Source organism: Lygodium microphyllum, chromosome 7, assembly GCF_053477565.2.
Source record: "Lygodium microphyllum isolate KBCC chromosome 7, Lygodium_microphyllum_v1.1.10, whole genome shotgun sequence".
Taxonomy (NCBI): domain Eukaryota; kingdom Viridiplantae; phylum Streptophyta; class Polypodiopsida; order Schizaeales; family Lygodiaceae; genus Lygodium; species Lygodium microphyllum.
Genome location: NC_141141.1, coordinates 127,796,870 through 127,821,079, shown reverse-complemented (window position 1 = coordinate 127,821,079; position 24,210 = coordinate 127,796,870). Strand labels below are relative to the sequence as shown.

Here is a 24,210-nt window from a genome sequence, read left to right as displayed (position 1 = left end):
CATCATTACCATCCTGCATTTTTTTCTTTCCTTTGTTTTTCCCTGCAACACTTATAGATACACCTGAAGATGTGGGGCTACTCCTTCGTCTCCTAGACTAAGGACTCACTGTAGATGTAGTACCAGATGATGTTTCTGGTCCATTAAAAATCCGTAATTCTTGTTTTTTTTTTTTTTTTGCACATGGCTATCATGATCATTATCATCATCTAATACATCACCAGTAGATGCATACCAACTGCTCATCTCATCAAAAATAACATCCCTGCTCACTCTAAACTCACCTGTGATAGGGTTATAACAATGATATCATTTCTGCTCTAAAGAGTATCCAATAAAAATACATTTTTCAATCTTAGGATCAAGCTTGTTCCGTAGCTCATCTGACACATGAACATATGCAACATAGCCAAATATCTTCAAGTGTGATACGTCAAGCTTCTTGCCAGTAAAGCATTCTTCAAAAGTCATTCCATAAACTGCAGCCGTGGGAATTCTGTTCATAATATAGACAGCAATATGAACAGCTTCAAACCAAAAATATTTTGGCATATTCTTTTCAGCCATTAATGCCCGTGTAACTTCTACAATATGTCTGTTTTTTCTTTCTGCAACCCCATTTTGTTATGGGATATACCTGCAAGTAAATTACCTCTTTATCCCATGAGTCCTCAAGAAGCCACTAAACTCATTAGAGAGATATTCTCCCCCTCCATCTGATCTCAAGCACTTCACTTTCAAGTATATTTCTGTTTCAACAACTGCCTTGAAAGATTTAAAGTGCTCAAATACATTACTCTTTTTCTTTATAAAATATACCCATAGCTTCCTTGAACAGTCATCAATAAATGTGACAAAGTATTTGCTACCACCAAGAGATACATTTTGTGTAGGCCCCCAAACATCCATATGCACTACATCAAGTATTTTCTTACTCACTTCTCTATTATGCAAGAAGAGTTGTCTTGCTTGCTTACCAAATTGGCATGCTTCACAGACTTTAATGAAATTCTGCAGCTCTAAAAAAGGCAACTATGTAACCAATCCTCTGGATTGCATTAATTTCAGCCTTTGCACATTTGCATGTCCAATACGTTTATGCCATATTTCAATATCTGCAACCACTCATTTTCCTTTAGTATACATAGCAGCATCCACTGCAAGAATTCCAGCGTCTAAAGTGAATATGCGGCTAACTCTACTTCCTTTTACGACCAACCTACACTTACCATTAAAATCTTCTACAAAACAACCTTTTGCATTGAATCGAACTTGCAACCCTTGCTCTACCATTTGGCCGACAGACACTAGATTCTTTGTGATTGATAGCACATGTAATACATATGTTAGACTCTTTGTGTGGCTATCATACAAGGACAAGGAAACTTTTTCAATGTGTGAAATTAGGTGGCATGAATCATCACCCGTCTACACATAACCTGAATAGTATAAAATCTTGTATCTCTCCACATATACCAAAGTAACAAATGATTTCCATGCCTTCTCATTATTAAGGCCACTCAAAGTAGATGAAACAAAATCATCATCGTCATGCATTGCATCAATTGCTACTAAAGCATCTGCAATGCTTCTCACCTTCAAAACATATTCATTGACATACATTTTTCCTTTCTTCAAGGTATTCAACTCTTTCTTGAGTTGAATCTTCCGTGCCTTTGTATTTACTGAAAACATGTTTTCAAAAATTGTCCAAGCTGCATGTGAAGTTTCTGCATTACTGATATATCCCAACATCGTATTATCAATGGCTGCAAATAGCCAATACATCACCTTTTTGTCTTTTGCATTCCATTTTTTCCATACTTTTAATTCTTCTGTAGTCGGAGGGATACCCAGCTCTGGCTCCTTTTCTTTACCTGAAACAAACTCATAAAGGCCCTTTCCAATGAGGAAATTCGTCACACGGAACTTCCATGAAGGGTAGTTGTTCTTATTGAGCTTCTCAATAATAGAATTTCCACTGTTCTTTGCCATTATCACAAAAAATGATATAACACAACAAGTTAGTCTTCTACAGCCTTTCACAACTAGTACACAGCAATACACCAAGCAACCTTTTTCACCGATTGCTTAATAGTACATGTAATCTGCAACTTGTTTGTAAATAAACCTTATGTTTGCTTCCTAGCAAACACCTCAAAAATTACGGATTCGAAATCTATAATCTATGCACCCACTTTCGGTCAATACAACCGAAATCAAAGTGTATCTTGAAACTGCTATTTGCAACCTTGTGGCTCTAAAACGAGGCTTGAAACAGCCTCAGATGCCCAAAAATTTTGCGGAAAAGCCCTAAAGGACGCATCTGCAGAATATATATACAGTGCTTTGCTCGTACACCAAATCTCACAACAATCTTAGATTTTCACTTTACTCTGCTTCCGGTACCTCCACAGGCACTATCCAAGAGAGGGAGTGGAAGAATGGGAGAGTTTCTTACTCGTTGCTTGCTTGCTCGAACCTTGTTTTTTCTCCTTCACTTCAACCTTCAAAATTAGCCTCTCTCAATAACGCAGCTCTAATACCATATCAAGAATCGTGTGGTAGGGAGACTTGCTTGAGCTGTTACTTCAAAAACACACATTGTATACACAAGAGGAAGCTCACTCAAGAACACAAGAAGAGAGATGGAGGCCGAAACGTTTTCTTGCTGATTTTTCTTCTTCTTCCACACACTATACAATATACACAAAGTATAGATAAGATATAATATAAAGAAAAGTAGCCTACTAAGTCAAACAATGTATAACAGACTACACTAATTGACTAGCACTATATCTTTGCCAGCTGTAGGTAGGTATTGCCAGCTGTAGGTAGGTATAGCAAACTAAATATAATAAGTAATAAGTCAGTGGCCATGTGAGTATCATAATGACCACCAACGTGCTAAGTGTAGACGTGCGGACTCATCTAGCCAGGTGGTCCATCATCAATGTCCGCGCGTGTTGAGCTTGCCATCTTAATAATTTGTCTACGAATGGAAGGATTATGAGAATTTCAACATTGTACTCTTATTCGCAAACAATCATTTTCAAAATAAACCGGTCATCTAAGAGTCTTAATCACTAATAATCAACTTCCGAATACTATGATACTTAAAGATATACTGCAAAAACAATCGTGCCATATGATCAATCTTTATTTTCTTCCTCACTGGAATGAAATAAGCATATTTGCTAAACCTACAAATGATAGTTCATATCCCATCATTCCTTGTAGGTGTCCTAGGAAGCTCAAAAATAAAATCCATTGCAATGCTCTGTCAAGGCCTATCTAGAATAGACAAGGGCTGCAACAAGCCCCACATCTTTTACCTATCATCCTTAATCTTCTGACATACGATATATGTCTTAACAAACTGTTCTATACTATGCCTCAAAGCTAGCCAATAAAAAAAATGCTCCACTATCTTGATTGTGGTATCAATACCTCTGTGTTCTATATACGGAGAAGCATGGCTTTCAGTGATAATCTAGGCCTCAACTGCTTTGTGACATAGTCATCCATACATCATAAAAAATCCATGTCTAAGCACAAAGTGGTTGTTGAGAAACCACAACATTTCGTTCAGTTTCTCTTCTTCATTTCCATCTTTTAATTTAGTTTCCAACCCTAAAAAGGCTTTCTAGGGCCTTCCAAGTGTATCGGAGCAACATTTGAGAGACTTTAATGGGCGAGACTCGAGACTATTCATGCCTATATATTCAGTACTTGCCATTCATTCTTAACATGGTATAAGAGCTAGAGCCGCTCGATGAACTACGAAGATCCTCTACATTGGAGAAGGCAAAGACAGGTTGCAAGCTTGGCATCCAAATCTAATTATTACTCTACTTCCACTACGTCACTAGGAGATATCCTTATTCTCCCTCCCATCTTCCCTCTCTTTACAGATTGTTACTCCGATACCACGACATCTCCACCGATAGATTGCTTGTCCCCTGGGTACTCCTACTATGGCAAGAACAGTCACACCATCAAAGATTGTCAACATCAATCTTTGCTCCCTACCCCACCAGAGTATATGTGTCTTCCACCAAGCACTCCTTGTCCTCTCTCTCCTTTCTGGACCACGGAGATTGTTTTATCTCGGCTCTCAACTTACTATGCTCAAGGCAATAAGACGCATCCAACACGCACTAAGTCCTTGCCAGCACATAGAGGCTCTTCGACCTCACAAGGCGATACGTCCTTCTAGAGACAATCACCCTATGTAGAGGTTTCCCCCACCCATTTTCAGATCCAATGGCTACCGTAGCCGCAATCTCCTCCACGCTCCACTCCCTTGAGAGCCTGTAACTCTTCCCTACCCTTGGCTCATCTTGAGCCTCCTATCCCACGCTCTTCTTCTCAAGTACGAGAAGACACCTCTGGGTACTCTCCATCTTCCACTTCTTCTAAGCCCTAGATACCTTTTTCGGCATAATCGATGATACTTCCTTCGTCATCCGACACCTCAAAGTCTGTAATCCATGAGTTGGAAGTCCCTATCTCTCTCAGAGGGGGATCGTCTTTCTTCACCCTTGACAAGGGCATCTCCTTTTTTTCTTCTACTTCAAAGAGGGCTCCTACTCCTCCAATTTCAAAGGGGAATCCTACTAGTCTCAAAGTTCTTCATCCACGATCTTTTACTTCCGATGTTTGGCTATCTTTCGAGCAATTTTACCTCCATTGAAACCCAATATCTAGAGGATCTATCTTCGATCCGAATCCCCAAATTTTCAACGACGACTTTATGACTAGGCCTCTGTATTCCTTTCAGCATGGTGTAACACAGCTAGTGACTTCTCACGCGAGGTTGTGTTTTCGGTTTTACTGCTCATCTGGTCTCTTGACTATCTTTACAAGTCTCCTTTCAGGTGGTATTCTCAAATTACCAAGTGGATTTTCTTCTCTTTATCCCACTCCTCTTTTGTGCTCCTTTTTGGGCCTGAGAGGAGGTGTTGAGAAACCACATCATTTCGTACAATTTCCCCTCTTCGTTCTCATTTTTCGTTTTAGCTTGGAGTCCCAAAAATGCTTTCTAGGGCCTTCCGAGAGTGTCAGAGCACTATTCAAGAGACTTTAACAAACGAGACTCCAAACTATTTATGCCTATGTATTCGATACCTCCCATTCATTCTTGGCAATGGTCATGTCTCTGGCCATTGCAAAGCTAATCATAAACATTAGTAAAGTCCGAATTAGTAACATATTGCTCTTTCATGGCATCCAACTCAATGTAATAACCCATATTGATGGCTCAAATTTGTGGCTCACATGACAGTGCATCAACAATAACATTCATTTTACCATCAATATGTACAATTTAAAAATGAAACATAGGGAGAAAATGTGTCCATCTCATATATTGCTCTGACAACTTTGTCTGCATCAAAAAGTACCTCAAAGTCTAATGGTCTATCAACTCTGTAAAAATCAGCTCCCAACAAATAATATCTCCACGTAGACAATGCATGAATTATAGCTAAGAGCTCTCTCATAGACTTCCAAATTCTTCTCTGCACCATAGAGAATTCTGCTCTCATAAGCCACAACTCAGTCATCCCATATAAGAGCAGCCCTAATGTTGTTACCACATACATCACATTGAACGATGAACGACTTCTTTTGATCGGGCAAGACAAGCACAGGATTTAAATTCATCTTTTTCTTTAATTTTTCAAATGCTAAAATTTTTACTATTGTCTATCTAAATGGCAAATTCTTCTTCTGTAAAGCATGCAATGGAGATGCAATTTCAGCAAACCGACGTACATACATACTTCCTATAGTACGAACATAAACCCAAGAAGCTATATATCTCATGTACATTTCTCAAAGGTAGCCATGATCATATTGCCTCAACCTTTGCAACATCCATGCAAATATCATTAGCCAATACAATATGCCCCAAAAAGTGAATTTCATGCAAAAAGAATTCACTTTTATTGTCATTGATAACCAACCTATACTTATGCAGTTCATTGAACACAATGTCTAAGTGTCTTCTCTGCTCTACCTCATTCTTTGAGTAGACAATCATGTCATCAAAGAAAGTGTCCACAAATGTTCTATATGACCTGAAAATGCGATCCATCATATGATTGAAAGTAGCAAGAGCATTGTAGTCCAAAAAGCATGACAAGAAACACAGTTGAATATGGTTGCCCCCTGCAATCTATCCATAACATCATTGATTTGAGGAATCGAAAACCAATTCTTTATTGTGATATTGTTCAAGACATGATAATTAATGCACATACGCCATGAACCATCCTTTTTCTACACCACATAGTCAATATTTGAAGTTATAAATTGACAGTTTATATACTCAATATACTGCCCATAAACCTTAAAATAAGGCTAACGTTACCAAAGTTCAAAAAGTTTGTAGTCGGTCTATCCTCCACGTCAATAAACAAGTCTAGCAAGCATGTCATGAGAAGTAGAGAACATGGATTATAGTAAGCAGCCATATCACCTATACTTGGCAATTAGTAGTAAACCTTCTCCCTATTGAGCTAACATAAGCATTACATGCTGAATTAGCCACTTAAACAATCCCAAAAATGCTTAATTAATCCAATCCCTAAATCGGTGTCCAATTCAAGAGAGTTTTAAAACAATGTGTAGTATGAGGTCTCCAGACTTTCTATAAATGGGCAAGCTACCCTTCATTCAGCCTTAATCTCGTTTTTGCAAGTTTCGCATCCTAAAACTTCGTTGTCCACACCTCATTCACAAAGAACATCTCAGCCAAAGCTACCCCATTCTTTCTTCACCCAACCAGAGCATATGTTTCCAAACTTTACATCACAGTCTATGCCACTTCCTATCAGTTTACTGTTGTCGTTTTATTGCTGCGTTTTACTGTGGCATTTAATTGCTGCATTCTACTGCGGTGTTTTACTGTTGCATTCTATTGCTTTAAAGAGGGTGTTGGACTTCCTTTCTAGCTTGGTTTTTTAGCCTAAGAGGGGGTATTGAGCTAACACGAGCATTACATGCTGAATTAGCAACTTAAACAGCCCCAAAAATGCTTAATTAACCAAATCCCTAAATTGGTGTGTGGTTCGAGAGAGTTTTAAAGTGATGTGCGGTATAAGGTCCTGAAACTTTTTATAAATAGGTAGGCTACCCTCCATTCAGCTTTAATCTCGTTTTTGCAGGTTTGAAGTGCTAGAACTTCGTTGTCCACACTCTGTTCACGGAAGACATCTCAACCGAAGCTGCCACATTCTTTCTTCACCCATCAAACGCCTATTTCCAACCTCTATCTCACAACCTTTGCCACTTCCTGTCGTTTTCTACTACATTTTACTAATGTCATTTTACTACAATGTTTCATTACGGCGTTCTATTATTCTACTGTTGTGTTATACTACAGCATTTTGCTACTACGTTTTACTCCTTCCTCTATCACAAATATGTCATCTACTACTAAGTTTGTTGTTGCCAGACATCTTCAGAGGTTTCCTTATTGCACTTCGAGATCTATCGAGAGTACAACGCACTCTCCCGCTCGGCATCTTTGCCTCAGTCCTCAAGACATGAGAGTTTGGGGTATAGTTTTCATTCCTACATGGTTTTTTTGCTCCATGAGCATTGTATATTTGGTATTCAATCATTCATTTAGATTCCATTATATTCATTGTCTCTTAGTAGCCCTAACCCTAACTGTGTTCTTTTGAGTTTATGCTTTTTCGTACATTTTCATTTATGTTTCTATATCATAGTATTTCTTCACATGGTATCAAAGGGTTCTCTTTCATGAAACCTTGGCCTTTGATCTGAAAGCCCTTCGCAAGAAGCAGACACAAGAGGGCAAGATGACTTCAAACACATCTTCACCACATCGCCATGATGCTCTCAGCCTAACAATTCAAGACACATGATGGAGTGGGCTTCACAACTTGCTTCTCCATCCGGCATAGCCAAAGAGATTTCGGACTATCATGGAGTTCACATACCATAAGAGATTTAATGAGCCGAATACGACCTCATTCTCATGTATCAAGCTCAACAACAAATTGAAGGTAAATTTGAGTTTTCCCCTTTAGATTCTGTACACCGGTCTAATGATTTTGTAAGGACAAAAGTTTCACAAACGATTGATCACCCTTATGTGAAAACTGGTATGGAGTATGTGTCATTTTTTGCTCCACCTTCATTCACTCCCCCATCACGTACACATGCTACTACTTCTCAATCTTTTGACTTACTCCCTCTTTTCCGCAAGATATCAGAGATGCTCATGATAAAGGAAACCTTTATACTAAGTATTGGTTCATTAGCTCTGAAGAGAATAGGTTTTTTCAATTGCACCCAAGAAAAGATAAACAAAAACAAGAATCTATGGTGAGTGCTCCTATTAGGTTAGAAATTAGCAACACACATACACTCACATATAATCAAAGTGAGCAAGTGAACAACAAGAGAAATGAGACTACTGGAAGGTCACATCCACTATGTGAGGATGAATGAAAGTACAATCCCTAAGGTACTAAGTATCACACCTACTGATGGATATTCACACAAGGAAAAAACCCTTCTCTAGCTAGAAGGTAAAAAATGCCTACAAGATAAGGGAGTCTTTACATCAAAATATAGGAGGAACACAATAAGTGTAACAAACCTCCCTAGAGTGAATGATGCAAACATGTATAGGGAATAGACAGATCGCTCCTAACACGGTATCAAGCCAAGAGCCTTGTGAAAGGCTTTCAATTTCTCTCTAGAGAGAGCTTTTGTAAACACATCCGCCAAGTTGTCCTGTGTAGAGACATAAACCAAGTCAATCTCCCCTGCATGGAGCCTCTCTCTGACATAATGATAATGCACCTCAATGTGCTTAGTGTGAGCATGAAGAACTAGATTCCTCACAAATAATATGGCACTCTGACTATTAGTGTAGATAGGAATGGGTGATTGATATCCCACACTAAGATCGACCAAAAGGCATTTGAGCCATACACATTTCAATGTAGCTGTAAATGTTGCCATGTATTTAACTTCACAGCTAGATGTGGCTACTATAGACTACTTCTTGCTCAACCAAGAAATGCATGAATCACCAAGCATGAAACAATTGCCACTAGTGGACATCCTTGTGTCAAAACAACCAACCCAATCACTATTTGTAAATGCATGCAAGCAAAGAGTAGTGTCTGTAGGATAGAAAAGGCCCAATGTTTGTATGCCTTTGAGATAACAAAAGACACATTTAACTGCTTACCAATGTATGGCACTAAGGCTATGCATAAAGTGTGTCAACCAAGAGACCCCAAACTAAATATCCATTGGTGTATTACACAAATACAATAAACAGCCAACCACCTGCTGATAAAGAGAAGCATCAAATGGTTCTCCTACATCCTCAAGTGTAAACATATGGCCTATCTCAACGGGAGTAGAAATAGGCTTGTAGTCTTGCATTTGAAAATGCTCAAGGAGCTATCCAATGTACTTACACTTGTTGGAGCTTAACTGAGAGTAACAGAAGTTCGAGGAGTGAGCGTGAGAGTGTAACGGCTGGAGAGAGAGAGAGAGAGAGAGAGAGAGAGAGAGAGAGAGAGAGCAGAGTTAAAGTACGATTCGATATAAGTGTACCAACAATGTGTTGGTACACAAAGATTAAAATGTATTTATACTTAGGGCACATAAAGGTGTATTCACATGTATAGCTAAATAATGTGTGTGTACTTTACATGGAGGTCAAACGGACCTTTATCCCAACAACCTCCCACTTAAAGGTCTGAAGTGAACCTCTAACCAACTCCCACTAGTCGTATGCAATGCTCATGCTGAGCTTTGCTTAGACTTTTAGTGAGAACATCTGCAAGGTTGTCTTGTGTTTTGATCTTGGTCAATGTGATTAGACCATCTTCCAGAACCTATCTAATAAAGTGATATCACACATCTATATGCTTTGTGCGTGAATGATACATGGCATTCTTAGCCAGATACACAGCACTCTGGCTATCACATCCCAAAACTGCAGTACCCATAGACATGCCAAGATCCTTTACAAGTCTGCTCAACCATATAGCTTCCTTCGAAGCTTCAGTAGCTGATATGTATTCAGCTTCAATGGTACTGAGTATAACAATGTTCTGCAACCTGGAGCACTAAGAAACAGCCCCACCAACAACTGTGAAGACATACCCACTAGAGGATCTACGAGTGTCCAAGTCACCTGCCATGTCTACATCACAATAAACCTGCAAACTAAGTGCACCCTACCCATAGCAAATACACTTTCTTTGTGTACACTTTAGGTATCAAAGAATACACTTGACAGCCTCCCAATGTGTTTTGCCAAGATTTGACATAAACCTGCTAACAACTCCCACTACGTGAGCAATGTCTAGACGAGTAGAAACCATAGCATACATAAAATAGCCACAAGCTAATGCATAAGGGACTCCCTTCATAGCATTTGCTTCCACGTCATCTTTTGGGCTGTTGGCTTTACTAAGCTTAAGGTAAGGAGATAAGGGTACCCTAAAAGACTTAGCTTCAGCCATGTTAAATCTGTCCAATACCTTTTCAGTGTACTTTTCTTGAGACAAAAATAGTAATTTCTGCATTCTATCTTTGTGAATCCTCATGCCCAGAATATGCCCTGCATTCCCCAAAACTTCATGGAGAAAGCTGATTTCAGCTGATTTTTGAGAGCATCCAAGCTAGTCTTCCTTTTTCCAGAAGCAACATATCATCCACATACAAAACAAGTATGATGGGGCTACCATCTGTATCCTTTTTCATGTAGCAATGATTTGCATGGCTGTGTGTAAACTCATGAGATAGCATAAAAGTGTCAAACTTTTTGTACCACTGTCGTGGTGCTTGCTTCAGCCCATACAGGCTGCATTAAAGTTTACACACCATCTACACTTTTCCAGGAACTACAAAGCCCTCGGGCTGTTTCATGTAGATTTCCTCATCGATGTCACCATGCAAGAAAGCTATTTTTACATCCATTTGATACAACTCTAAGTCCAATACAGCAGTGAGAGCGAAAAGCACACGTAGAGTGGTCATCTTCACAACAGGTGAGAAGACCTCTTGGAAGTCAATCCCTTCCTTTTGTGCATACCCTTTGGCACTAGTCTTGCCTTGTACGTGGGTTTCCCATCAACTATCTTTACTTTCTACACCCATTTGTTTGGAAGTGGCTGCCTTCCCTTGGGCAATGACACAAAATCCCAAGTATCATTTGCATATAGAGATTTAATCTCTTCCTGCATAGCTAGCTCCCACTTACTGCTGAATTCACATGACTTGGCCTCTTTGTATATAATAGGCTCACCCTCATCCATAAGCATCACATAATGCGAGGGGTCAAACTTATGTGGTTGCCTTCTTACGCGTGTAGACCTGTATACCCAATGATCAACATTTTCAAGAATTGGATCTACATCTAGAGGTATATTATTTTCAACATTTATTGGCTATTGTAAACCATTTTCAGTATGCTGTTCATGCTGTACAGCACCTTCATTTTCATTACCAACACCTGCATTTTCATAATCAGCAAGTCTATCTTGTTGTCCATGACCTCCTTGTGCTCCTATTTGCTGTCCATCATCCTCTGGCTCAAAAATAACTGGCTGATCATCAGTTTCAACCTATGGCATAGCACCATGAGGCTTATTTTTTGAAGTAATAGGTGGTTGCAAACTCTGAAATTTGACCTTTTTCATATCTTCATTTGAAGCTAAAGTACCTTTTAGCAATTTTGCCTCATTAAACACAATATTGCGGCTGTGAATAATTTTTTTGAACTAAGGTAACCACACTCTGTAGCCAAATTCACCCTCATCACCATAGCCCATAAAGATGCCTTTGGTGGATTTTGGGTCTAGTTTGTTCCTGAGCTCATCTCTAACATGCACAAAAGCATCACAATCAAATATGTGTAAATGGTCATATGAGGCGGATTTGCCAAACCAAACCTCCTCAGGGATGCCATTATTTAAGGATCTGTTTGGAGAGCGGTTGCAAATGTGGACCGCGGTTTTGAGTACTTCCCTCCAAAATTCATGAGGGAGATTAGCAGTGGACAGTATGCACCACACTCTTTCACATAAAGTCCTATTATATCTTTCAGCCACCCCATTTGAAGAAGGTTTGTAAGGGGCTGTAAGCTCCCTCTTAATTCCATGCAAGTCACAAAAGGACTTGAATTAAGTTGATGTGAACTCACCCCCATTATCAGTTTTCAAGCATTTCAACCTTTTTCCTATCTAAGTGGTCACAAATGCATGAAAAGTTTTAAAAACAGCAAACACTTCACTTTTCCTTTTCAACAGGTATACCCAAATCTTTTTGGAACAGTCATCAATAAAGGAGACAAAATATGCAACACCACCCAACTATTTCTCGTGCATACCACATACATTAGAATGCACTAAGTCCAAGACATTGGAATTACAAGAGACACCAGAATAAAAGGAATTTCTTAATTGCTTTCGAAACTTATACTCATTACAAAAGTCAAGTTTAGAGCCTTTTCCATCAACCCTCTTCAAAGAGGTAAGGACATCAAGTCCTTTTTGACTCATATGGCCTAATCTCTTATGCCATAACTCCAAATGGCCGCAACTTTTAGCAACTGCAAGAAACTTGCCATTCAAGGCTTTACAGTGCAAACGATACAAAGTGCCCTTCTCGGTTCCTTTTACAATCAGCATGGAACCCTTTTTCACTTTCCACAAACCACCACCAAACAGTGTAGTGTAACCATACAAGTCAAACTGACCAACAAATAATAGCCTCTTTTTAATGCCAGGCATATATCTGACATCTTTCAACACAAGCTCTTGACCATTGTCTAAAGACTAGTGTAGAGTGTCAATCCCATCAATGCTGCAAGCATGGTTATTTCCAAGATACACATTTTCATAACTACCTGCATTGAACATAGCAAAACATTCTAAGCAACAAGTTACATGGAAAGAGGCACCAGAGTCTACAATCCAAGTCTGAGTGACACCATCATCAACTGACAAAAGTGCATCGATCACATCAGCCTTTATAATCTACATATCCTGCATTAATCATACAAGGGCATCATAATCAACTACACATAATACATCAGCCTTTGTGTCCAAAAGCTCCTCTACGACCACACTAGAGGCCACATTGGCCTTTTCCTTGCCTTTGGTTGCCTCAGATGCATTTGTCTTATCCTCCTCCTTTTTCTTATCTCCTGCATTCTTCTTTCTCTTTTATTCCTTCTTGTAATACCTGCAAACAATCACGTTTCTTGTGGCCCTTCCAACCACAGTGATAGCAAGTAATGTCACTCTTTTCCTTTCCTCTGCTCTTGCTCTTGTTTCTCTATCCTGCATTTGCATTTTCTTTTCAGCCCTACCTCTTACATTATAAGCTGAGTTGCTACCTTCTCCACTAGACATACGTCTAATTTCTTCATTCAAGATTGAGCCCCTCACCCCATCATATGAGAGATTGGGGTTATTGCTGAGAGAAACCACCAAGGTTTCCCAAGAATCGTGCAATGTCATGATCAAAAAGATCGCCCTCAACTTATCATCAAAGTCCAAATTTGCATCCTTGAACTGATGGTTGGTAAAACCTTCGACGAGCACACCTATAGTCTAGACTCTATTGTAAGAAAGCTTCTTTGGTTGATATACACTAGGCCAAATTTAGCTTACTTGGTTAGATTGCTTAGTCAACACTTCACTGCACTTAGAACGCCACATTGGATTACATGTTTGCGCATTTTGAGATATTTGTGATGTCTCTATTCTTATGGCCTAACTTACGGATCTGATTTATGTTTGCAAGGGTACACTAATGGGCAAGAGATCCTAACACCTAACATTCCCATGATAGCTACCTCTTTACCTTGGGCACGGCACCCATTTCTTGGGCCAACTGTAAGTAGGAGATGGTAGCACTTCCACATTCGAGGCTGAGTATTGGGCTCTTTTTAATGGTATCACAGAGGCCATTTACTTACAGAGCTTAATCCGATTATTACACCACGAACACAGCATGTGGTGATCCACTTCCACTTCACCAGAGAGCAAAGTTGAGCTAAGCATATATGCCTAGAGTTTGTGCCTTTCTCCAACAAGTTTATAAGCATATTGACCAAGATGGTCAATCAGCTAGTGTTGCAATATATTTTACCCAAGATCGACTTGAGTACACCCTTCTCGACTTCTTCAAATTAACGGGGAAAGGGTGTTTCCCTCTAGCTTTCCCTTCCAATTTGAGAGAGGTCAACTTTCTTCTCTTGATAGTGATAGTGACAATGCTTACAAATTTTGATTCAATCATCGTATTTATTGAACATTTTGAACATTGTATCTTCATCCACACTGTCAAGATGACATGATTGTAAAAGGATGCTTGGACGAGCGAACAATTCCCCTACGAGGGCATTGTCCAATTAGTAGTAGAGATAGCCTATTTATTTTGTGAAAGCCTTTTGGACTAGCTACTTGTCTCTCCTTCGTTACTTAATCGACCGCCACCTCCCTTTTTGAAACAATCAACATCAAACCCCAAAAAAAAAAGTTCATTGTGGTTTCATCCACCTTTGCAAGACTTGGTAGGCCTCTGGGCAACCAATATGTATCCTTTGTCCAATCCTTGGTCTCTCTAGAGTGACCACTTAGACTCCCTTGGTAAGATAACCATCACCTCTGTAGTCTTGGTAGACCACTTAGCAACCACCATGCACCCTTTGTCGAATGCACTAGCTGCTTTGGGGTGGGACGCCTTGGGATAAAATCTCATAAAAACCAAAAACACTCAAAACATTGGGTTGAGCTTCCTTTCTAGCTAAATTTTAGGGCCTAAGAGGGAGTCTTGAGCTAACATAAGCATTACATGCTGAATCGGCAACTTAAACAGCCCCAAAAATGCTTAATTAATCAAATCCCTAAATTGGTACACGGTTCGGGAGAGTTTTAAATGGCGCGCCGTACAAGGTTCCAAAACTTTCTATAAATAAACAGGTTGCCCTCAATTCATCTTTAATCTCGTTTTTGCAAGTTTAAGGTACTAGAACTTCGATGTCCACACCCCGTTTGCGGAGGACATCTTGGCCGAAGCTGCCTCATTCTTTCTTCACCCATCCCGCACCTATTTCCAGTCTTTACCTCACAACCTATGTCACTTACTGTCATTTTACCGATGTGTTTTACTACAGGGTTTTACTGCAACTGTGGTGTTCCATGTATCCCGTACTACCTTAATTGAGATAAAAGCGTACTTGACAGGTGTGAATCGTGACGGTTTAGTGGTTTTGTGCACGTCACCGAATCTCGCACCAAATAGCAAGTTGACGCTTTAATACCAATGAAACATTCACCTAGGATCCTACTTGCGTACGAGACATGACACAAGCTATATCCACAAAAATATACAGATTGGACATCAAACTCACCTCCCAATCATAAAGCAAATCCCCCCAACTTGGAAGCTAGCAGCACCCTAGGTCATGATCGCGTCCCAAGGACTAGCATGCCATACCACCAAACCATAGCATCCTGGCATACACGTGTCAGCCGACAAGCAAAGAGCCCAAGAGTGGTGACCACACAATGAATGTGCACACTAGGAGCCTTGAGTCCTACAAATAGGTCTCGACAGCCATAAACCCAAAGTGCCCTTAGTGCATTTGTACAATCACTTCATGACCACTATGACCAATACTACTAGCACCCATCTTGATATCCATGAAGTGACTTAGTGCATTTAGTGCATTTGTACTAATGAGCACTATGACCAATGCTACTGGCACCCATCTTGATATCCAAGAATGTAACACCATTGCTACCAAAGACATCATCATTGCCAATGGATTGTTGTTGCGACGTTTTGTGATCTATCACAAGTATGATACACTCTTAGGGCTGTTCTCAACATCTCCAACACCATTCTTCTTAGCTCACATCTGCCTTGGTCCTTACAACACAAAGGTTCAAGGCCCCTAATTGTATGATTCATGATCTCATACAGTCAACATTTTACTACAAATCATGTCCATCGTGTCATCATACATTGTATGTTTCTCCCATGTTTTCCCTAAGCACCCATCTTGATATCCAAGAATGTGACACCATTGCTACCGAAGACATCATCATCGCCAATGGATTGTTGTTGTTGCGTTTTGTGATCTATCACAAGTATAATACACTCTTAGGGTTGTTCTCAACATCTCCAAAACCATTCTTTTTAGCTCACCTCTGCCTTGGTCCTCAAGACGCAAAGATTCAAGGCCCCTTACTGTATCGTTCATAATCTCATACACTCATATTTTCTATAAATCATGTCCATCGTATCATCGTACATTTTATGTTTCTCACATGTTTTCCCTAACATTTCTATTATATGATATCATGATAGATAGCAAATACTCTCATAAAGAGTATCTTGCTACTATTAAGAAAGACTGACATTCAAGAGCACACAAGAACACCTGCCAAGATGTCTTCCACATCTTTGCTAAACAAATCTCCCTTCCCCCCTCAATTTATTCCATCATCTCCAAGGGATTGGTATCCTCAATCTTCATCCAAGACAGAATAGGTAGATTAACCTCAAACGGAAGTTGCTTGTTTGCTACCTTGGAATGCGTGTCGAGAAAAAGTCCTAAATTTCTTTCAAAATTTCAAAGAAACTGAAAAAATTTGTAACTTATAACTTGGATTTCTGCAATAATGTCATTTTGAGGTGCATGCCAACAGCGAGAACAACGGCTGAGATCTGCCTCAAGATGCATGGCGGAGCCTCTAGGACAAAAAGCCCTAAATTTCTTGCACAAATGCCGATGAAATTGCGCAATGTTGACGTTTTCCAATGAAGATTCGCATGTGGGACTACAAATTGGGCAAAAGCCCCAAAATTTTTTGTGGGAATGTCAAAGAAATTGTGAAATTTCTTCGAATTGGCTGTCAATTTGAACTCTGGGAGCGAAAATTGACAAAGCCCCAAATTTTGGGTTGAAGGATTTGAACTGGCTGTCAATTTGAACTCTGGGAGTAAAAATTGACAAAGCCCCAAATTTTGGATGGAAAGGATTTGAGATTCGAAAAGAGATGGCTAAAATGGATGGGAAATTGTAGAAATTTTGAAAAAACCCCAAATCTAAAAATTAGGGTTTTTGCACTTTTTAAGGTCTGTAGAAAATTGCAAGCAGGGCCAAGAATATAGCGGGCAGAGGTGAGAAAATAACAGGAGCATTTAATTACTATTACAATCAAATTGAACAAAACATTTTGGAAAAATTCAATAAATTTTGATAAGAATTGGCATTAAGTTGCTATAATTTGTACTTTTGAGGGCATGCGTTACGAGATAGGTGTGGTACAGCAGTGCATTGCTGTTATTTCTTGGTTGAGTGCTAGTTTGGTCAAATTGGACAAACTTTGGCATTTGTGTGACAATTTGGTACTTGTTGCATAATCCCGAGGGGATTTTTGGTACTCTTGAGGAGTACAATCTATACTTCAGCAAAGAAGTATTTAGCTGCAAATTTTTGTTCATTACTAACAGCATGGCACATCAAGAGACTAATGATCAAAGCAACATCCTTGATGTCCTCACTCAAGAGAACAAACTTGATGAATCAGTTGTGGAGTTTTATGGTCCGCGACCTTCTTGTAGCGAAGGACTTGCAGGACTATGTTACACGTGAATTGCAGCAACCAAGAGGTCTTGCACCTCAAACACCTCAATATAACGCTGGAGGACAAGCTACTAGTGTTGCTGCCCCTCCCCCCCTCCTACCAAGGATCAAAGGAGATGGGACTCCAAAGATGTACAAGCACTTTCTTTGATTGCCTTGTCAATGAAAAGATTGATCATTCCACACATCCGATCTTGTAAGACCTCAAAATCACCAGGGAATGTACTTGAGCGTATGTTTGCAGCATGTAACAAGGCCAAAATATCTTATCTCCGTAGAGAGTTGGCCCATGTAAACATGGATGAGAGTGATAGCATGACAAATCACCTTACTCACATACAGGATTTGCATGGGCAGCTACTCAATGTGAATGAAATCATTCAAGAGTTGAATTGGTAAACATCACATTGAACTCTCTTCCAAAGTAGTATCTTGGTTTCCATACCTCTTTGATGTTGTCTTTGAGGAGGGGAGCAGCAACCCCTTACATTTGTGGAGTTATAAGGCCTCTTGTTGCAAAAGGAACAAACTCGGAAAAATGTTACATTGCGTTCAAAAGATGTGGCTATGCTTTCCAAGTTCAAAGGCAAAGGAAAAGTCAAGAAAAATGCAAAAAATCAGCAAAAGGGTGATGCTGAACAACCAACAAATAAGGCTGTCCAAGACATAGAAAAGTCTAAAAAGAATGGGAAATGTCATTATTGCAAGGAGCTAACTCACTATATTGATGAATGCCGTAAGAGATCAGCCAAAGAGAAGAAAAAGAACTTCGGTTTGGCTGTCCAAGAGACATCAACCAGTACATCTACTGATGGTGATGCGCCGACCAACTTTGTGGAGGACAACTATGATTTCTAACTTGCAGTTATGATTCTTCAATGGCTAATGCAATTATGATGCGTCAACCAACTTTGTGGAGGACGACTATGCATTTTTGACTTGCAATTATGATTCTTCAATGGCTAATTCAGAATTTAATGCTGCTAAAACGCAGCAAACATGGTATTTGACAATGGAGCTTCAAAGAACATCACTTCTAGGCCTCTTTGCATTCAGCCCCTGCTGGGAAGCATGTTACATGTGCGAACACCAACAGATATGTATGATGTTTGTGGCATTGAGCAATCACTATTACTACTACAGATTGTTCTGACTTCATACTTCTAGATGTATTGTTTGTGCCTAGCATTACAAAGAACTTGTTATCTATCTATGCTTTTAACAAGCATGGCTTTCAGGTCATCTTTGAAGATGAAAAATGCATTGTCAGAGACAGGGTACACCCATTCTTTCTGATAGTCAAAGTCCTATTGCAATGGCACGAAATCCTGTGTTTCATGCTCACACAAAACATATTGAGGTGCATTATCATTATGTCTGAGAGAGATGCTATGCAGGAGAGATTAGCTTGATGTATGTTCCTACACAAGAAAATGTTGCAAGCATTTTCACCAAGACACTACCTCCTGAGAAGTTTGAGGCTTTTCACAAGTCCTTAAACCTGCTACCCTTTGGTGATTAATCATTCCTATACTTTACCACATTGGCATTGCAGGGGGGTGTCAGAATTTGCCAATTCTATGGGCAATCCCAAATGTTTTAGTCTTTAGTTCTTTTTCAATTTGTAGAGTAAACACAACTAAAGTTATAAGTTGTTTCACCACTCTTAGAGTTAGAGTTAGAGTCAGTTAACTCTAGTTGAGCTACAGTTAGGTCTACCTTGGACCTATCTTGTACCTTTCATTCTCATTCTTTCAGTTCAACAAGTACACTCTACTCTTTTACTTCAATACACTCTCATTGTCTCTCTTTTCTCTCCTCCATAGATGGCTGTCATTTTCCAACAAGAGTCACTATGCTACACACTTCAATGCCACATGATCTACCTAGCTGACCACAAGTCTAAACCATTCCGCATGCTTCTCAGACACCTCTTTCTTCTACTACAGCAAAGCATACCTTTGTCAAAAGTGCAACATGCAGAAGTGTACAACCAGACTACAAGAAAAAAGGAACACAAAAGGGAGAGAGAGAGAGAGAGAGAGAGAGGAACACTAAAGACTGCAATGAATATATGCTAAATACAAAATGCAATATGTACAAAGGGTTGTAAGAGGATGAACAGCCAAAGCACTCTCTCACTCTACACACAAAAACAAGTGTTTTGACTAAGGGCAAGCCTGTCCTAAATGTGGAAATGTGCGGGATCTAGGACATGGCAGTGAGCGATGGTGGATGGAAGAAGAAGAATGAACTCATGATGACAGAGACACTGGACTTGACTGTTACACAAGTGAATTAGGTTCCAAGATTGAAGCTTGGACTCATAAACACAATCTTGTGTATTAGATTGACAAGTACAAGACTGACACTAACTGATAAAGAAAAGCATCATCATGTATTCATTCATATGAAAAGAGGTAGTCAAGTACAATGCTTTATAGTTATTGGATGGATACAATTTTCCCTTTCTGTGCATATGGGATTCCTGCAACTTGCATGCCTTCATCCCAAACTGCCTCATACAAAGAGGCTACATTAGATGTGATTACTAATATCTCAACACCCCTCCTCAATCACAACCGAAAAAGACACTGAGTATACAGAGGCTGCCATGCGTAGAACCTTGCTAAGTATAGACATGGAAAAAACAAAAACAACCATACAAAGCTAGAGGCTGTTACAAGGCTTCACTAAGTGTGTAGAGGCTGTAGTGTGTAGGCTACATGAGGAGTTTACAAGCTTATGATAAAGACATTTGGGCTAGACATTACACGGCTAAAAAAGTCAGTAAAAAATAGGATCAAGGACTGGCAATTCCTGAGCTAGATGTGAGTTGGGCAAAGATTGAGAGGAACCAAGAGAGGTTGGAGAAGCAGTGCCATGCCCGATTGGCTCTGATACCATGTGGAAATGTGCGGGATCTAGGACATGGCAATGAGCTATGGTGGATGGAAGAAGAAGAATGAACTCATGATGACAGAGACACTGGAATTGACTGTTACACAAGTGAATTAGGTTCCAAAATTGAAGCTTAGACTCATAAACACAATCTTGTATATTAGATTGACAAGTACAAGATTGACACTAACTGATAAAGAAAAGCATCATCATGTATTCATTCATATGAAAAGCGGTAGTCAAGTACAATGCTTTATAGTTGTTGGATGGATACAGTTTTCCCTTTCTGTGCATATGGGATTCCTGCAGCCTGCATATCTTCATCCCAAACTGCCTCATACAAAGAGGCTACATTAGGTGTGATTACTAATATCTCAACACTAAATAGAGCAAAATGATACACATCTACATTAGGTCATCCAATAGAAACTAACTGACTGACTGTAGGAGAAATGCCACTAACAACACTAAAAATCCTGCCGTTTGCCACATGGCAAACACGCGGCACTCAGTCTACTCTTGGACGAGTAAAAACAGCATAGTTATTATCAAGCTCATACATGGTCTGCTAAACCACTAAATTTAAGGCATGGATTGATATGCATTGTATTCCTTATAACAGCCCCAAAAAGCTTTATATATGTTAAAAGGCTTATGTTTGCATAGTAAAACAAATGCCCAAAAACCCTCATAAAAGGGCATGTTGCACGCATCCATCAATAATTCTCTAGTCACTTTCTCAAATCACTCCTTGATCACTCCCCTTCTTCAAGAGCTTTCTTCACTCACTAATAGCACACACCCTAGAGGCTATAGTTATCAAAAGTGGATGCAGTAATGGAAGCATGAAAGAATGCTGAAATATACTGTTGGACACAAGACAAAAGAGAAAGAAAAGAGAAGACACGAGAACATTGCAAAAAGAGAACTCGGAGATGTGCTTGAGAAATGGAATCCATATGACAAACATGAGACAGTCATGTACATCAATGAGTCACTGCCTGTGTAAGCACTAGCACCGGCTCCCTCTCTCCACAAGGCATGCACTAAATCTGCCAGTGATTAATGACTGAATGTGGAGGAAGAGCCCAAATAAATAGGACAAAATAGTGCCAAGAAAGCGATCAGGTTGGCCCACATAAAATTGCCATAATGACCACTAAAAAATACCTATATAATACTAGAATTCCTAGCACATCCCAGACTCACTCATGAGCTGACTATACTCCCAACACCCTCTCTCAAATCATGGGTGATCTGATACAATTCAATGATACAATGATAATGACTCATCATAGTCCATACAACAAAGACCACCAAAATAGAACCATGGATACTCAAGCAATGGATAATCAAACCACCATCAAGGTGCCTTAGAGAAAACCTAAGGTCGATGCCGATCGTACCAACTCCTAAAAATAGAGAAGAATCATAGCATCTCTCTATGTTTGTCATCAATGCCTTGCATTTGCATGCATGATTATCCTATCAAAAAAGCCTATGAGCATATGTGAACATATTTTCCCCGCCTTTGCCTAAGACCGCCAAAGCATTCCCTCATGTGAGCTCAGACTAGAAGCCAATCCTGCCCTTTGTCAAGTAACAACCCATCATGAACCCGAAAGTCAATCCAACCTTCAAGATTTCAAAACATGCCAATGCGTCAGGAAAGGCCCTCTCTGGCAGCAAGTAGAATTTGTCTGCTTTCTAGACTCATCATTCACACCTTGCTCATCCAAAGTATTTTATTTTGCTCCCTTCACTGTTGCCCACGTCTGACGAGTGTATTCTTCAACATCCCAATCCCTAGAGGACTATGTTTTGCTCCCTCAAAACTCTTTCCACGAGTGTTGATGCCTTGATCAATCAAGAAAGTGTAGCCATCTTGAGCCACTTTGGCATCACCGACTCCTTGCTCTCCTCATCCCCAATCAGTGGTAGTCCTAGAGATACAGAGACCTAAGGTCATTGTATCATTATTTGATGTCATTCACCATTCTTCAATTTTTTGAGTCTCCAAGTTGATTCACTACTAGTATTTGTCAATTTCTATATTTTCTCATTGCAAACCCTACCGTGACCTAATGTCATTGTATCATCATTTGATGTGATTCATCACTCTTCCATTTTCTAAGTCTCTAGGTTGATTCACTACTAGTATTTGTCATATTCTATATCAGCTTCCATGTAAAATTATAAATATTACCTAACAAAGTTGAAAGATGAGATGCATCCCTCTCGTGAGGCTCTCAAAGTGAAATTTTGGCCAAAGGGCATCTGAAAGTGATGTAAACATTAGTGTACTTTCTTAAACCCAACCTGTAAGCGACCTTGTGCAGCTTCCAAAGCCTTTGCAGCTACCAACAAAGACCTTGCTGAAGGCATTAGCTTGTCTTTAGCAATTGCCACGTCCTCAGACTTCTCTTGTAGAGAAACTTTTGCATTCTCCAAGTTCAGATCCCTAATCTTGAGCTGCAAAGTCATGGTTTCCAATTCATCAATTCGATGCAATGACTCCCTGCGGACCTGCACACATGCAAACAGACAATATTATAAAAACATAATTAGACATGAAAGCATGGACGCAAACATCTTTCAGGGTTACTTTACAAATGTAGTTATGTTCGATACATCGATTGATAGCTCAATGTAATTACGCTCAATACATCAATTGATAGCCAAATGTAGGGAAGATTGGCATCGACTGTGACAAAGATTACACTAAACTGATCCGCTACAGCAGGGTAGTTTTTGTCATTCAACGCAGCGATTAATCGGGAAAATGTAGGGCAGATTGATAGAGATACCATCCAATTGATCCAATAAATCTTACCTTTACGGCCACCTCAAGCTTCTCTGCGAGGGCATCTTTCTTTGCGCGGAGCTCGGAGACAAAAGACACGACGCTGCAAAGGTTTGCCAATGAGGTCTGCAGGTCCTCCCACTCGACCACGCGGAGGCCTTGGTCGTCAATCTCCTTGAGCTTGGAATCTGCATCATCTGCTGCTGCTGGTGCTGCTCCTCCTCCGTTCCCGCCTGCATCCCCTCTGTGTGGCTGAAACCCTAGATCGCCCATAGGGGAGCCCATGGGGAGATACTCAGAGGAGCGGCAAGCGTCATAGCTCCCGCGGCTTGCCGAGATGAAGGCGAGCGATCCGGAGGCTGATCAGCAGAGATCGAGCAGCAGAGAAGCCTGGGCCGGTGGTTGGATTGTGAGACAGAGAGAGAGAGAGGCAAGCAACAGATCAGTATTTTCCTACAAGAGTATATTTTTGCAGCAGTGAGCTCTGTGTCTCTGGGTATTCTGTTTCTTGTAATTACTTATTTCTTAATCATGCATTTTAACCTTAGTGTCCTGCTCGATTAACAGAATATTTAATGTTTAGTTAGGACAACAAGGTAATCGTGCATTTTAACCTTTGTTTCCTGCTCGATTAACAGAATCTTTAATCAGGACAACAATTTTTTTGGGTTTCCATTTATTGAACTCCAAGTACTTGCGTCCTTGTGTTAACAATGTTTAGTTAGACAACTTAATTGCTCCCAATCTAACACGACAATGGAATTTATTTTCCTCAAATTTTTTAAAAAACATAATTGCTCCCAATCTTACACGACAAATTCTATAACATGAT

The 24,210-nt window shown here is 39.8% G+C and overlaps 1 protein-coding gene across 2 annotated transcripts in view; it reads right to left on the bottom strand.

Moving 5' to 3' along the window:
* The window catches only part of LOC148033936 (UV radiation resistance-associated protein), a 33,901-nt gene extending 9,987 nt beyond the window's left edge, over positions 1-23,914 (bottom strand). The window contains exons 1-2 of one of the 2 annotated variants that reach the window (XM_087681923.1): positions 23,409-23,914; positions 22,895-23,101 (exon numbers count right to left, since the gene is read on the bottom strand). In XM_087681923.1, coding sequence (XP_087538049.1) covers positions 22,895-23,101; positions 23,409-23,663 — 462 coding nt within the window. In that variant the 5' untranslated portion in view covers positions 23,664-23,914. The remainder of the gene's footprint in view (positions 1-22,894; positions 23,102-23,408) is intronic. The other variant, XM_087681921.1, reaches the window with a different exon arrangement.
* Positions 23,915-24,210: the final 296 nt, after the last annotated feature.